General features: G+C 37.1%; 1 protein-coding gene across 3 annotated transcripts in view; it reads left to right on the forward strand.

The window, feature by feature from the left end:
• The window catches only part of Zyg11b (zyg-11 family member B, cell cycle regulator), a 71,258-nt gene that overhangs the window by 23,170 nt on the left and 30,486 nt on the right, over window positions 1-17,602 (forward strand). For 2 of the 3 annotated variants that reach the window (XM_046450876.2, XM_058581465.1), the window contains exons 3-6: window positions 1,034-1,788; window positions 8,075-8,215; window positions 10,830-11,006; window positions 16,573-16,637. In XM_046450876.2, the coding sequence (XP_046306832.1) occupies window positions 1,034-1,788; window positions 8,075-8,215; window positions 10,830-11,006; window positions 16,573-16,637 (1,138 nt within the window). The remainder of the gene's footprint in view (window positions 1-1,033; window positions 1,789-8,074; window positions 8,216-10,829; window positions 11,007-16,572; window positions 16,638-17,602) is intronic. The other variant, XM_058581464.1, reaches the window with a different exon arrangement.

Consider the following 17,602-nt stretch of genomic DNA (forward strand, 5'->3'; position numbering starts at 1 on the left):
AACCCCTCTTAATAAGGTTTCAGGTGTAGCTAGTGGTTTAATAATGAATTATAGACATTATATATGTGCTAAGTATATGGGTTTGTATAATAATATGTTGTACCAATTTAAAGGATAGGTTGGAAATGAAGTCCATTGAGGGTTTTGTTCCATGTCTCCTAGTATCCAAACTTTAACCCTTTAAATTTACACTCTTTATTTTTATTTTATTTGTTACTGGAGATTTAACCCAGGGGTACTTTACCACTGAGCTACATCCCCAGCCCTTTTTATTTTGAGACAGGATCTCGCTAAGTTGTTTAGGGTCTTTCTAAATTGCTGAGGCTGGCCTTGAACTTGTGATCCTTTTGCCTCAGCCTCCCAAGTTGCTGGAATTATAGGCATGTACCACTGCACCCAGCAAATTTAGTTCTTTAGAACCTGAAGCCTTCTCATTGCCATAGCAGGAGAAGCTAGCATGAAAAACTATGCACTGGGTCTCAGGTGCTTCAGCTTACACACCATTGACCAGAATTAGCACAAGTTCCCTCCCTAAGTCCACGGGAGGGCTGGTATGTATAGCTGTCTGTCTATGGGTCTAGAAAGGTGAGGAGAAACAGATGTTAATAGATATCAGTCATGTTTACCACAGTCTTGAATCTGCACTTGCTACCTCCATGATTTTGGAAAGCCTCTTTCTTTTCTTTTTTTTTTTTAATATTTATTTTTTTAGGTGTAGATGGACACAACACAATACCTTTATTTTTATGTGGTGTCGAGGATCGAACCTGGGTCCCACCCGTGCTAGGCGAGCGCTCTACTGCTGAGCCACAATCCCAGCCCCTGGAAAGCCTCTTTCTGAGGCCTATTTTACTCATTTGTAAATTGTAGACAATAATATTCTCATATGATTATAGACAAAAGTATCCTCACTGAATTGTATCAAATGAGATACAGTTGAATGGGGGAGCACATTGGAAATGTAAAGTATGATGGAAGTTTTAGCTCTTCTTAGCTGTTTTTCGAAGTTAAAATTCTGCTTGTTTTTCCGCAGGTCTACTGAACGATGGAACTGTGGGTATTTTTAGAGGCAACCAGATGCGTTTAAAGCGAGCTTGCATTCGCAAGGCAAAGATCTCTGCTGTTGCTTTCCGGAAAGCCTTCTGCCACCACAAGTTAGTGGAACTTGATGCCACAGGTGTGAATGCTGACATCACCATTACAGACATTATCAGTGGGCTTGGCAGTAACAAATGGATCCAGCAAAATCTTCAGTGCTTAGTGCTGAACTCATTAACTCTCTCCCTTGAGGATCCTTATGAGCGGTGCTTCAGCCGTCTTTCTGGCCTTCGAGCTCTAAGCATCACCAATGTTCTCTTTTACAATGAAGATCTGGCTGAAGTTGCCTCATTACCAAGATTAGAGAGCCTGGATATTTCTAACACCTCAATCACAGACATCACTGCCCTCCTGGCCTGCAAAGACCGACTCAAGTCTTTAACCATGCACCACTTGAAATGTTTAAAAATGACAACTACCCAGATACTGGATGTTGTTCGGGAACTAAAACATCTGAATCATCTTGATATCTCAGATGATAAACAGTTTACATCAGACATAGCTCTTCGCTTACTAGAACAAAAGGATATCCTACCCAATCTTGTCTCCCTGGATGTTTCTGGGAGAAAGCATGTGACAGATAAAGCTGTTGAAGCCTTTATACAACAACGGCCCAGCATGCAGTTTGTAGGTTTGCTGGCCACTGATGCTGGTTACTCTGAATTTCTCACAGGCGAAGGGCCTTTGAAGGTTAGACCTTAAAAATGTATTATTTTTGTCAAGCTGACCTGTGTCTTGGTGGTATAAGACTCTATTAAGATGACTGATATATGAAATACATTCATGAAATAGGGTATGTATAGTAAAGCTTACTTTAGAGTCAGAGTCCTAAGAAAAAGCCCAGCTTTCTTGCTTCATGATCCAGAGTGAGTTATAGCATAACCTCTCTGTTTCTATTTCCTTATTTGTAAAATAGATACTATTCCTACCTTGCAGTATTCTTCTGAAGATTAATAATTGTAATTGTGAGGCAGGTACAACTGCTCATACCTCTAATCCCAGCTACTTGGGATGCTAAGGCAGAAGGATTGCAAGTTCGAGGCTACCCTTGGCAATATAGTGAGATCCTGACTCATAATACAAAGTATAAAAAGCTGGAGATGAAGTTCAGTGGTAGAATATCCTGGGTTTAATCCCAAATTTTGGCCAAAAAAAAAAAAAAGCCAAGTGCAAGTCATGTAGTAGGTCCTGGTTAAACATTAGGTCTTACTGTTATAATGTTTATATATTTTGAACCATATCAATATATCATTCGTAATGGATCACTTCAATGAAACTAAAAATACCCCTTATTAAATTGAATACCCAAAGGTAAATTAAGTTCTCTGAAGAAATCTCCATAGTAGAAGTGGGAATTTTGTTTGTTTGTTTGTTTTGTTTTTTTTTTTTGGTACTGGGAATTAAATTCAGGGGTGCTCTACCACTGAATTACATTGCAAGCCCTTTTCTATTTTTATTAGAAAAATAGAGACAGGGTATTGCTAAATTGCCCAGGCTGGTCTCAAACTTGTGATCCTCCTGCCTTAGCTTCCTGAGTTGCTGGAATTACAGATTTGCAATACCATGCCTGGAAAATTTTTTCTTAATGTTTCTAATGACTAATAGTTTAAATTTAACAAACATTAGTTGATCTTGGTACAGCTTGGGATTCAAAAATGAATAAAATACAGAATCTGCTTCTAAGGAATAGTGGTGTTATGGTCACAAATATGTTTATACATTTTATTCATTTATTTATTTATTGGTACTAGGGTTGAACTCAGGTGGGTTTTACCACTAAGCTACATCCCCTGTCCTTTTTTCTTTTTTTTTTTTAATTTTTAATTTTGAGACAGGGTCTAGCTAAATTGTTTAGGGCCTAAGTTGCCAACGCTGATCCTTGAACTGGAATCCTCCTGGCTTAGCCTCCCAAATCATTGGGATTATAGGTATGTGCCACCTCACCCAACTATACATTTTTATTTATTTAAACTGTGTAAGTAATCTACATAATACCCAATACTGTGTATGGGAATGTTTAGCAGAGAGAATTGGTTTAATTTAAGGCTTTTCTGAAAAATAGAGGTCCTAAGGGTGAGTAGCTTGACAGTATTCCAGGCAGAGGGAATAATGTATATAAAGGTGAGACCCTGGAATCAATATATATTTTTTTTTTTAGAGAGAGAGATTGAGATTATTTATTTATTTATTTATTAGTTTTCGGCGGACACAACATCTTTGTATGTGGTGCTGAGGATCTAACCCGGGCCGCACGCATGCCAGGCGAGCGCGCTACCACTTGAGCCACATCCCCAGCCCCTCAATGTTTTTTTAAAGTTCCTTAGGTAATGAACATTCAACCAAAGTCAAGAACCACTGTTTAAGGACTGAAGATGTAGTTCAGTAATAGAGCACTTGCTTACCATGTACAAGGCCTTTGGTTCAATCCCCAGTATCACACCCACACAAAAACACTTTTTATAGATATATTTATTTTTTATAAATCTATACATATTTATTTGTTTTTGTGGTATTGGGGATTGAACCCAAGGATACTCTAGCACTGGATTCAGTGCTGGACTATTGCAGCCTCCAGAGTTGCTGGGATTGTAGGTATGCACCACCACACCCAGGTTGATTGTTAGGTCTTATACCTATATTTCCTGGAAAAAATTTTTTAGCACCCAAACAGATATAGAGCTAAACATTGGGATTTGCAGATTTCCAATGATTCTCAGGAGTTATGAGCCATAGTTTAGTACTAAGTAATCCTGGAAATAATATAAAAGGGGTTTCGGGCATGTTGGTGCATGCCTGTAATCCCAGTGGTTTGGGAGGCTTAGATAGGAGTATCATGAGTTTAAAGCCAGCTTCAGCAACTCAGTGAGACCCTGTCCCTAAATAAAATACAAAATAAGGCTGGGGATGTGGCTCAGTGGTCAACAGTGCCCCAGAGTTCAATCCTTGGTACCCAAAACAAAACAAAACCAAGGGTGGTGGGGTGGGGATGTGCTCAGTGGTTAAGCACCCCTGGGTTCAATCCCTGGTACAAATAAATTAAAAAAATAGAAAAACACATAAAATCAAAGGGGGCTTGGGGGTTTAGCTCAGTGGCCGAGTGCTTGCGCAAGGCCCTGGGTTCAGTCCTTAGCCCTGGGGGAAAAAAAAGAAAAAACGAAGAGGCTAGGGGCATAGCTCTGTAGTAGAACTTCACTGTTCAATCACCAGTATTATGAAAGAAAGAAAGAAAAACAGATGTTGGGGGGATGTCTAGCTCTTCAATGCTAGTCTAGTGGAGAGGAGACAGACAAATTTAAAAATAGCTTTTTTTGCCAGGTGCAGTGGCAGATGTCTGAATTCCCAACTACTCAGGAGCCTGAGGCAGAAGGATGGCAAATTTGAGGCCAGCATCTTCAATTTAGCAAGACCCTATCTCAAAAATATAAAGGAAAAAGGGTTCGGGAAGTAGCTCACGGATAGAGCACTCCTGGGTTCAGTTCCCAGTTTAAAAATAAAAAGCTTCAATACAGTTATGTGGAGTACTATAAGACAATTTGTTCTTTTGTCTCTGATGAGATGGTGAGTGCCTGTAGTCCCAACTATAGGCTATGGGTTTAGCATAGTGGTAGAATATGTGCCTAGTATGACGTTCTGGCTTCAATCCCCAGCACTGAAAAATAAAAATTGTTTTTAGTATGTAAGAAAATTTGTTGTAAGTATGTTAAAACTTAGTTTTAATCCATATATTAGTAAGGCTTAATTTAGTGGCTAAGAATTGTTTCTCTATTTTTAAACAGTTTGAAAAAACTAGTATACAAAGATACATTTTTGTGGTAGTTCTTTTTTTTAATTATTATTTATTTGTTCTACTTCTACTTTTATTTGTACATGACAGCAGAATGCATTTCAATTCTCATACACAAATAGAGCACAATATTTCAATTCTCTGGTTATACACGGTGTAGAGGTGCACCATTCGTGCAATCATACATGTACCTAGGCTAATGATGTCCATCTCATTCCACCATCTTTCCTACTCTCATAACCTACCCTCCCCTTTGCCCAATCCAAAGTTCCTCCATTCTTCCCATGACCCCCTAAGATAGTTTTTTTTTTTTTTTGGGCACTGGATGTTGAACCCAGGGGTACTTAACCACTGAGTCATATCCCCAGCCATTTTTATTTTTCAAATTTTGAGATGGGGTCTCACTAAGTTGCTTAAGTCCTCACTAAGTTGCTGAGACTATCCTTAAACTTGAATTCCTCTTGCCTTAGCCTCCCAAACTGCTGAGATTACAGGCAGGTGTCACCATGCACAGTGGTACTTATTTTTTGACTTAGCAAATGAAATTGATTGAAGATGATCATAGTTTTAAGACCCAGATTACACAATTTGAGGGTTTATTAGTAGCTAGAGGAGTGTTGATCACTAAATAAAACATGAAATTGTTTAAAGATTTTAATATTCCAGTAATTAAAAGTTCTTTAGTTTTGTATTGAAATGTAATTTGAGGTTGTAATTAATATAGGAAATTTACAAAGTGGTTGAAACAACCAAATATGAGTAAATGAAGTTCAACTGAGATTATTGTTAAATATTTTACTTCTTGCAGTCTTTTTCATTTCACATTTCAGTGTGTTTCTGAACCTACAAGAAAAAGTTCAGGGTGCTTCAAAAAGAACTGAACAAACTGAAAAATTTTATCACTGCTTATTTATGTCAAAATCAATTTTTTTGTGTGTATTATGCATAAATAGAAACTCTAAAAGTCATTTTGTAGCTTGGCGTGGTGGTGCATACCTATAATTCCAGTGAAGCAGGAGGCTGAAGTAGGAGGATCACATGTTTGAGGTTAGCCTCAGCAATTTAGTGAGACTGAATCTCAAAATAAAAAATTAAAAGGACTAGTGGTAAAGCACCCCTAAGTTAAACCTCTAGTACTGAAAACAGACTAAGTAAGCAAATAAATAATAACAAAAGGATTGGGGGTATAGCTCAGTGGTAGAGTGCCCCTGGGTTCAATTTCCAAATGTGTTTAAAAAAAAAAAAAAAAGAGGAACTTCCATTGTTGTCTCTATAATATTAAAAACACTTAATGTGTACCCTTGTGTCACTTGGCATATGTCAGTATTACAGTCCAATTCATTTTAGACCTTTGTGGTATATCATTTCAATGGTTGAAATGTCACCTATGATACATTCTTTCATTTCTTCAAAGCTGCATTTTTCCAGTATGAATATCTCATATATGAAACTTAGTTATTGAGTTTAAGTATTTGATTATTTATGTTGTTATTATTTTTGGTGCTAATGAAAAAAATTGTTATTTTTTTCTGTAATATTAACAGCTATTGGAGCTCAATACCTAGAACTATTAATTCACTGGGGATTATGGTGATATTTTAGTCTTTTTTTTTTTTCTACTTATAGTTGGATTACTTTTACAAGAGCCACTTCCTGTTATTTATATTTGGTAATCCAATGGTACCTGAATCACAGTTTAAGATAAGTATGTTAACCTGTATAAATAAAAAATTCCTACGTAGACTTAATTTTGAACAGACCTCTTAGAGAGCTTGAAAAATCTGGAAAATTAATAAATTTATTTGATGAATACCTATTGTGCTTATTTTGAGCTAAGCATAATGCTAGACATGGGGCACAGTGGTGAATGGGTCAGTCTAGTGGGAAGATTATAATAGCTATGAAAGAGATGACTTAGATCAGAAGGTCTCTAAAGAAGTGATTGAGGGGCTGGGGTTTGTGGTTTAGAGGTTGCTTGCCTAGCATGCATGAGGCACTTGGTTCATGCATCCTCAGCACCACATTAAAAATAAGATAAAGGTATTGTGTCTACCTACAACTAAAAAATAAATATTAAAAAAAAAGAAGTGATTGAGTTAGGAAGGATAATTAGAAATTAGTCAAGCAAAGAGAGAATGGAAGGTTTCAGAGTTTATTATTATTTATAATGGTATTTTGTTGAGAAAGAGCTTAGCTTAATGAAAAATTAGAAAAAGGGTTGATGCTGCGGGCTGGAGTTGTGGCTCAGCGGTAGAGTGTTTGCCTAGCACAAGTGAGGCCCTTGGTTCGATCCTCAGCACCACATACAAATAAGTAAAGATATTGTGTCCAACAACAACTAAAAAATAAACGAATATTTAAAAAAAAAAAAAGGGTTGATGCTGCATTGTGAGCAAGGGGGAAAAAGTTACATTAAAAGGCAGGTAAGTGGGCTGGGAGTATAGGCCCATGGTAGATTGCTTGCCTAGCATGCATGAGATACATAGGGCCCTGGATTCAATCCCCAGCACCCGCTACCCCTGTAAAAGAGACACCCGGTATGGTGGCACACACTTGTAATCCCAGCTACTGTGGAGGCTGAGGCAGGAGGATCACAGGTTCCAGGCCTTGGTAATTTTTTTTTTTTTTTTTTTAGAGAGAGAGAGAGAGAATTTTTTAATATTTATTTTTTAGTTCTCGGCGGACACAACATCTTTGTTTGTATGTGGTGCTGAGGATCGAACCTGGGCCGCACGCATGCCAGGCGAGCACGCTACCACTTGAGCCACATCCCCAACCCAGGCCTTGGTAATTTAACAAGACCCTGTGTCAAAAATAAATAAATAAAAATAAAAAAGTCTGAGGGATGTAGTTCAGTGGTAAAGTGCCTTTGGGTTTAGTCTTCGGTATCACACAAAGAGGCAGATAAGAACCTCATGGCATGGTAAGGCCTTATAAATAGTGTTAAATATCTTGAAATTTATTTTAGGTACAATACAGAAAATTTTCCCTATCGGTTTATACTTGGTTCTGAGCCTATTTAATGTACATCTCTTTAGGATGACTATTCAGGATGGGTTAGAAAGTAATCATTCCCATTTGTTTCGTCTTACATGACTATCCTGGATGTCATCTTTAGAGTGGTTGTTTAGATAGAGAAATGTAGAGGGTTGAAAAGAAGTCTGAAAGTTAATCTTTTGGTTGTGTTCAAAGGTGTCTGGAGAAGCCAATGAAACTCAGATTGCAGAAGCACTGAAGCGGTACAGCGAAAGGGCATTTTTTGTCCGAGAAGCTCTATTTCACCTTTTTAGCCTGACTCATGTGATGGAAAAAACAAAACCAGAAATTTTAAAGGTAAGAGTTATGAAAAATTTGAAACTATCTCCCTGGTAGATGAGGATTTTCTAAGAAAATTTGCATTTAGTCTTTAATTTTTATTTATAATGGAATTAATGATCTGTGATTTCAATTATTAGCTATAAATGAAAGCTGCCTAGTGTAATGGAAGTTGTATGAAGGTCTCATTAAGAAATGTAAATGCTTTCTAGTAATATTCAACTGCCTAAAACTAGAGATCACGCTGACATTTTATCACCAGCTCTAGTAAAAAATGAAAATAATCTGGGCACTGTGGTCCATGCCTGTAATCCCAGTGACTTGGGAGGCTGAGGCAGGAGGATCGCAGATTCAAAACCAGCCTCATCAACTTAGCAATACCCTGTCTCAAAATAAAAAATAAAAAGGGCTCTGTGGATATGGCTTAGTGGTTAAGTGTTCCTGGGCTTAATTCCTGATATCCCCCCGCCCCCCCCCAAAAAATGAAAGTATATGACTGGAATCAGTACACTGCATTGTATATCAGCCTTGTATTGCTTCCCACTTAAAGAATTTTTTTAGAAATGCAATATGAGAATTCCTTAATGCATTTTTTTATGCCATTTTCCCATGCAACTTAATAAGACCCTTTTTCAAAATGAAAAATCAAAAGGACTGGGGATGTAGCTCAGTGGTAGAACTACCAATCTCTGGTACCAAAAAATCTGAAATGAAAATCACATTTGTGACTAGGCACGGTGGTAGAAGCCTGTAAACCCAGTGAGTTGGGAAACTGAGACAGAAGATAGCAAGTTTAAGGCCAGCTTGGGCAACTTAGCAAGACTCTATCTCAAAATAAAAAATGAAAAGGCTGTGGATATATTCAGTGCTAAAACACCCCTTGGTTCAATTCTCCAATACTATAAAAAAATTATATTTGTGAATCTCACAAAGAAATTTAAATTTGATAGGGATAGATGGGTACATGAATCTGCATTTTAATAAACCCTCAAGATGTTTTCTTTTTTCTTCAGTACTGGGGAGTTGACCCAGGGCAATCAATTTCTAAGCTACATCCCCAGCCTTTTTTTATTTGGAGATAGGTTCTCACTAAGTTGCCCATACTGGCCTCAAACTTGGGATTCTCCAGCTTCAGACCTCCAAGTACCTGGGAATACAGGTGTATGCCACCACACCTGAGAAGCCCACAAGATCTTTCTTTCTTTTTTCTTTTTTTTTTTTGTAGTTGGACAGCATGACTTTATTTTGTTTGCTTATTTTTATATGTGGTGTTAAGGATTGAACGCAGTGCCTCACATGTGCCAGGCAAGTGCTCTGCCACTAAGCCCCAGCCCCAGTACCCACCCATTAAGATATTTCTAATGCACATTGAATTCTGAAGAATAGTGAGTATAGGACTATATTATATTTAATAACTTCTTTTAGTGGGCACAACAATCTGAAGAAATAGATTTTATCATTTTGCAGATTGTGAAACTGAAGGTCTAGAAGGTTAAGTAATAATAAGTCAGTGGCAGAGCCAGAACTGATTTGAATTCCTAACTATCTTAAATTTTGAAAACATGGTGCTTGGATAGGAACCGGTAACATTTCATTCCTTAATATATTATCCCCAAGATTTGTCAGTCCCTCCATAGATACTAGAGGATATTGGTATATGCGTTGTATATGCATTGTCTTTTTTTTGACATACCCATTAATTAGAAAAAAAAAAACTCATTCATTTATTCATGGAACGAGTAGAAATTTTAAAATATACGTGTTTTGTATAAGGAATTTTGCTCCAAAAGATAACAAAGAAAAAAAGTGATAATTGACTAAATAGAGTTTTGTTTGCTTTGTTTTCTTAAGAAGTGAAAAATAGTAGCTTGTTTGTATGGTCATATGAATGACCCAGCACAGAAAGAAAAAATTGATGTAGGTGTCAGAGATCAGCTGAAGTGATATCTTTGAGTAGAAAAGAAGGGAATGATTTAGCTTATAAATGGAGGCATAAACTTTAAAGAGAAGCCTAAAAAGATCATTTATGGTAACAGTAAGAAGGTTGCATATGTATGTCTGTGTGCAGGTAAGAGGGTAACATTTAATAGTGAAAATCTGAAGTTCTTGCCTGATTGCTTCAGTTTTCTTAGTATAGTTGAAAACAATGTCTTCCACTGATAATGAGGAATGGGGAGGACTTGGGGAGGTTAAGGAGAAAGGGAAAGGTGAGGAATAGTTGTCTAGGCCAGGAGGAAATGAATGGATTCTATTGTATTACAACTTCAGCAGTGTTCTTCTCAAAGAGGGGAAAGTTGGGAATTGAAGGTACAATTTGTCACCATTCAAGTCAGTGAAAATTCATTCACTGCTTTCCATATAGTAGGTTTTAGGATTACAAATAGATCTTATTACATGTGTTGAAAAGATCTGCTGTACAGGAAAATCTCTAGATACAAAGAACTGGATATCTACCTTGACCAAGTGAGCAGGAACTGTTTATGAGTAACTACTAATATCCTAGGCTCTTTGCACACGAGGATAAAAAACATAGTTAAGACATCTTTGAAATTAGTATAGATCAATGAATTAAATTTGGTGTGAAAAGGGCTTGCATTTATAAGATAAATTAAGAGAACTAATTATTTTTCAGCTTGTAGTTACTGGAATGAGAAATCACCCTATGAATTTGCCAGTGCAACTGGCTGCAAGCGCCTGTGTATTTAATTTAACCAAGCAGGATCTTGCTGCAGGAATGCCTGTTCGACTCCTGGCTGATGTAACCCATTTGCTGCTCAAAGCCATGGAACATTTTCCCAATCACCAGCAGGTAAGCTCCTGTGAATTCCCATACAAATAAGCCTTCTAGCTTCTCCTTTTACCCATCTCCTACCTCCATATAGTTCAGTTTAACAAACCAAGGCTAGAAGCTCAAATACCTTTTGAAACAGTACAGTAATAAATTTGTGGTATGACTCGGTATAGGACAATAGAGAAGTGAACAAGTGAGGCATAAATTCCATCCTTAGAATCTATATATTGGGGGAAATAGTGCAGACCATACAAAACTCACCTTCATCTAGATCTTGAGTTTTAATAATTTCAGTAAATAGTCATGGAGGATTTATTTTGGACTAGGCACTGTCAAATACTGAGATGTAGAAATAAGTAGGAGAGCTGGGCATGGTGGTGCATGCCTGTAATCCCAGCAGGTTTGGGAGGCTGAGGCAGGAGGATTGCAAGTTCAAAGCAAGTCTCAGCAATTTAGCGAGGCGTAAGCAACTCGAGAAGATCCTGTCTCAAAAAAATATAAAAAAGGGCTGAGGATATGGCTCAGTAGTTAAGCACCTCTGGGTTCAACCCCCAGTACAAACAGAAATGAGTAGGACATATGTTTTCTTTTTCTAGTTGTATAGTAGACCAAATGACATGTCCTATTCTCAGGATAAATACTAAAAATGCTACTTGAATTATTTAGCTCTTTTGAAATTGAGCAGTAAGTGGCATATTAGTAAAACAGCAAAAACAAAACTCAGAGGCCCCAAAACAAGTAAAAATAACAGCCTTAAACTCGTCACTGAACTATTAAAGCCAGATTCACTCATTGAGAGCAGTTGCCAAACAAGAGGAAATTTAGGCTTTGGTTTTCATAGCCTCTAGAAAGCAAATGACAAAAGAAAGACCCCACACATAAATCTCTTACCACCCCACCAAAAGGATTTGCCCTTAGTAGAAGAAAGCTAAGAATAAACCTGTTTGTTTTAAACAAGATAATAAACTCAAAACAAAGTAGAAGGAAGGAAATTATAAAAAGAGAATAAAAATTGGGGCTGGGGATGTGGCTCAAGTGGTAGCGCGCTCGCCTGGTGTGCGTGCGGCCCGGGTTTGATCCTCAGCACCACATACAAACAAAGATGTTGTGTCCGCCAAAAAATAAAAAATAAAAATTAAAAAAATTCTCTCTCTCTCTCTCTCTCTCTCTCTCTCTCTCTTTAAAAAAAAAAGAATAAAAATTAATGAAAAAAACCCACATGTACCATTGGATTAGAGAAGGTTAACAAAGCCAAGAATTATATATTTGTACTTGTTAATAATAATAAATCATTGGCAAAATTGATCAAGAAAAAAATGAGAAGATTTAAATTAAAAAATTAGGATTCAGGTATGATCGTGCATACAGTAGTCTTGGGTATGTTGGGAGGCTGAGGCAGGACGATCAGAAGTTTGAGCTCCACATAGGCAATTTAGTAAGACCTTGTCTCAAAATAAAATGAAAAGGATTGGGGATGTAGTTCAGAGGTAAACATTCCTGGATTAAATCCCCAGTACAAAAAAAACCCAAAACCAAAAAACCTTCCAGGTGCACTGGTTCATGCCTGTAGTCTCAGCAATTCATGGGAGGCTGAGGCAGAGGATCATAAATTTAAGGCTTGCCTGGGCAACTTGGTGAGACCCTATCTCAAAGTACAAAATAAAAAGGGCTGGGGATGTGGCTCAGTGGTAAAGTGCCCCTGGGTTCAATCCCCAGTATTTAAATAAATAAATAGATAAGTTTTGTTTTGTTTTGTTTTTTAAAGTAAGGGACTGCTAAACACAGTGATTCCTCTCAGGGGAAATGAGAGTGAAACAAGGGGAGGAAACAGATTTTGTAAATGGTCCTATTGGTGATACATTTGTTTTCTTAAACTGAGTGGTAGGTACACAGGTATTTGTTGTATTCTTATTCTTTAAAAAAAATTTTTTTTTAGTTGTTGATGAACCTTTATTTTATTCATTTATTTATATGCGGTGCTGAGAATTGAACCCAATGCCTTACATATTCAAGGCAAGAGTTCTACCACTGCGCCACAACCCCATCCCTGTATTGTTACTCTTTATGCACCTGTTACTCAAAGTGCGTTCTGCCTATTGCCTTTAAGGTTTTTAGTAATACAGCATCTTGAGCTCTAAGCCACTGAATCATTCTGTAAAGATTTACAGTTGATTTGTATGCACTGCTTTATACCCACATACATTTAGTAAGTATTTTTCTGTATTCAGTATAAAATAATAACATTTAAAATGATTTAATTTAGTGGAGTGTGGTGGTACATGCCTGAAGTCTCAGCTACTTGGGAGGTAGAGGCAGGAGGATTGCTGGAACTCAGGAATTCAAGGCCAGGGTGGACAAGATATCAAAACCTTGTCTCAAACAACAAATAAAACACCTGTAATTAAATGTCACAGAAACCTGAGGAAAATTAATAGTTCTACCAGCTAGATTGGTGTGTGGACAAAGATACATGACAAGACTTCAAAGAGATGGTGACATTGAAATCACTTTTTTTTTTTTTTTTTTTTTTTGGTACCAAGGATTGAACCCTTGACCCATATCCCTAGCACTTTTTTTTTTTTTTTTGAGACAGGGTCTTGCTAAGTTGCTTAGAGTCTTGCTATGTTGCTGAGGCTGACTTTGAACTGATGATACTCCTGCCTCAACCTCCCAAATCTCTTGGATTACTGGCATGTGCCATTGTCCCCGGTGAAATCGTATCTTGAAAACTAGATAGGATTTCACATCTGAGTAAAACAGTGGAAACGTATGTGAATGTGCAGGCCATTCCAGGAAGACCAAGTTGCTTGTGACCAGAGTGTAGGAAGAACAGTGTAGGGTGTAGCCAGATGACTAGATTGGGTAAATGCCCATATAGAAAATTCTTGAATACTTGAAATTTCAAACCATAGCCCCAGAAGCCCAAATTCTAGCTGAGTAGAACTTGAAGAATACAGCAAGTATCTTACCTCTCGTTTGCCTGTGGTGCTTTTCAGAGGTAGTAAGACATAGATCCACTGAAGCTTTTTCTTCTATTACCAGTTTAAGACATTAGTTTAGTTAAACTTCATGTCTTTTTATTCAATTCAGAATTTGTGTCTCTGGGCCAAATTCTACAAATCCAAACACAGGAACACATAATGTAGCACAGTGCAGCAAGTACTGAGATAGAAGTAAGTATAGCATGAGCATTCCTAATATGAAAATCCAAAAATCTTTTGAAAACTAAAATTTTTGACACTAATGTGACGCTCAAAAAGTTTTGGATTTTGGAGCATTATGGATTCTGGATTTTCAGATTAGGAATGCTCAATTGTTAAATTTTAAGCAAATATTCCAAAATCTGAAAAGCTTTGAAATCTTAACCATTTTTTGGAACCAAGAATTTCAGATTTAATTGTTCTACCTATAATGCTGAGGACACAGAAGAATCATTTAGGTCAATTTGAAAATTAAGAAGTCTTCCTCAAAGATGTAATATCTGCCTTGAGCTGAATTGTGAAAAAAAATTAGGAGTTTTCCAGGTAAAGGAGGAAGAGGTATGGGCTTTCCATGCAGAGGTAATTGGAATAGCATTATTGTCTCTCTTATTTCAGTGGATCCTGTACAAATTATTGTTTATTTGGGGAGAAAAATGAGAAGAAAGGTGACATAGGAGGCAAGGTACCTGCTACTCACTCATGTGCCAGATAATGATTCAGATTTCAGGGGAGGTAACTCAGGCCAAGTCTTTCCTATCACCTTGACTACTTGTAGTGAATATAGAATTTCCTGAGAAACTCTCTTAATTAATTATTCTTAGACCTGACTTGTTCAGTGTCATTTATCTGAGATTAGTGCTATTTTGTCTTTTCTGTGAAATTCCTCCTATCTCGATACATCTTCTATGAAACAAGTAACATGTTGATTTTATATCTGTTTTGCTGTTTCTTGACTAGCTTTAAATGGCCCATTAATCTGAGTTTTGTTTTCTGTGATTGAGCTCTTTATATTGTCTTCTTTAGGTAAGAGGTCTCCCAACTGACTACAATGAAAAATTTCTAAAGTATTAAAAAGTCATTTTCCCAAATTAAAAATTAATTAGTGCATACAAAATAACAAAATTTTTAAACCCACACCTTAAAAGTTATTATTTTGCTTCACAGGAATAACCTGAATCACCCTTCTGTTATGATGGTGTACTTTTACTGGTTGGTGAATGATTCATATTTTCATTTACTCTTGTTTAATGGTACTAGTCTAAACTTAAGACAGAGCCAAGTATATCAGTCAGTCTTTCTTTAAAGGCCAAAGTGTAAAACACTAGCCCCATATATTCTAGGTTAGAGTTAGGCTGGCTTGAATTTCTTGATGCTATATCACCAGGCAGAATTTTCAGCCATCATTTTTTAAAAAAATTATTTATTTGTATTTGTAGATAGACAGAATGCCTTTATTTTATTTTATTTATTTATTTCTATGTGGTGCTGAGGATTGAACCCATTGCCTCATGCATGCTAAGCAAGCACCCTGCCACTGAGCTACAGCGCCCCCCTTCAGCCATCATTTTTTTTTTTTTTTAAAGAGAGAGAGAGAATTTTTTAGTATTTATTTTTTAGTTTTCGGCAGACACAACATTTTTATTTTATTTTTACGTGGTGCTGAGGATTGAACCCAGCGCCCTGCGCATGCCAGGCGAGCGCGCTACCGCTTGAGCCACATCCCCAGCCCCATCAGCCATCATTTTTGTCATATTTTCCATTTCAGAAAACAAAAAGACAAGGTTACTTGATGGACTACATGAAAGGAGGGAAATTAACTGATATTATGGTGTTTATATTCTATTTCTCCTATAATGGAAAAGACAAAAAAAAGTGCTAATAAATTTACATGGGCCCAGTGAAAGTCCATATTTCAACAATAGACAGGCAAAGGAGCTGGGGATGTGGCTCAGTGGTAGTGCACTTGCCTTACTTGTGCACAGACCTGGTCTAGATTTCCAGCACCACAGAAACAAAACAAAATAAATAGATGGGCAGAATGAAGGTTGTAAGAAGTAACTAGTATTCCATCAGTTTTCTTCCTTTTCTAATAAAAGATAACAGAGCTGGCAGGCATGGTGTTCCAGCGGAAGCTGAGGCAGAGGGGTCCCAAGTTTGAGGCCTGCTTCAGCAATTCAGCAAGGCCCTGAAGAACTTGGTGAGACACTGCCTCAAAATAAACAAATAAATAAATAAGGCTGGGGAAGTAGCTCAGTGGTAAAGCACCCTTGGTTTAATCTAAGTATCCCATCCTGCCAAAAAAAAAAAGCTAAGAGTTCTGCGCAGTGGCACACATTATTACATAATTGCACACATCTGTAATCCAGCTACTTGGAAGGCTGAGACAGGAGTATATCAAATTCAGGGCCATCCTGGGCAGTAAAGTAAGACCCTATATCAAAATTTAAGGACTGGAGTATAGCTTGGTGATAGAGCATTTGCCTAGCATGAATAAGATCCTGGTTTCCATCCCCAGGACTCCCTCCTAAAAAACTAAAAACCAAATAAGCAAATAAAGAGTGATGTTTTATTTAGGATTTTTTTTTCTTCCTTTGATTCTTTAGTTACAGAAGAATTGCCTCCTTTCACTTTGCAGTGACCGGATCCTTCAAGATGTTCCATTTAACAGGCAAGTGATAGCCATAAAAATTAAAATTTGGAATTTTAGAATTCTGTCTTGGGTCATTTCTTATTGGTTAGGATATCCTTGAGGTAAGATTAATTGAGTAGATGGAATTGTGGTTGACTCATTTAAAGAATGCTTAATCTTTCTCAGATTTAATGCTTTTGACATTAGCAAGAGCTTATTGGCCCTTATTTTATATTTATTTATTTATTTTTAAAAAATATTTATTTTTTAGTTTTAGATCGACACAATTTATGTGGTGCTGAGGATCCAATCCCAGTGCATCATATCAGGCGAGCACTCTAACCACTGAGCCACAATCCCAGCCCCCTTTATTTTATATTTATAAAATAAATTATATTGGTTATAGTTTGCAAAGTATCCACATAATATTGTGTGCTATTAGTATTATTATCCCCATTTAAAAGTTGAAGAGCCCGGCTGGGCACAGTGGTGCATGCCTATAATCTTAGTGACTTGGGAAGCTGAGGCAGAAGTATCACAAGTTCCAGGCCAGCCTTAGCAACTTAGTAAGACCCTGTGTCAAAATGAAAAAAAAATGTTTGGGCTGGAGATAAAGCTCAGTTGGTAGAATGCTTGCCTGGCATGCATAAAACCCTGGGTTCAATCCCCAGCACCACCCCCCCAAAAAATAATTAAAAAATATTAAAAAGGACTGGAGATATAGCTCAGTGGTAGAATGCCACCCAGTACTGGGAATTGAGCCCAGTACTGAAAAAAAAAGAAAGATGAAGAAACTAAGTCTTAGGTTCAGTGCCTTGCCTGTGGTTTTGTGACTGATGACTGCAATGCTGGAAAGACTCAGGCCTTCTAGTTCTTTTCTCTGTAAAAAACCTCTTTATTATTATCATTATTCAGTATTAAATTATGGAAGAAACATTTTAAGCAGAGGCTAATGGAAGCAATGTAATCGGATTCCATTACATGTAAAAGGGTCTCTTGTTGTC

The sequence above is a fragment of the Marmota monax genome, unplaced genomic scaffold (genome assembly GCF_021218885.2).
Source record: "Marmota monax isolate L192 unplaced genomic scaffold, Marmota_monax_Labrador192_F-V1.1 WCK01_AAM20220418_F8-fsc00023, whole genome shotgun sequence".
Lineage (NCBI taxonomy): Eukaryota > Metazoa > Chordata > Mammalia > Rodentia > Sciuridae > Marmota > Marmota monax.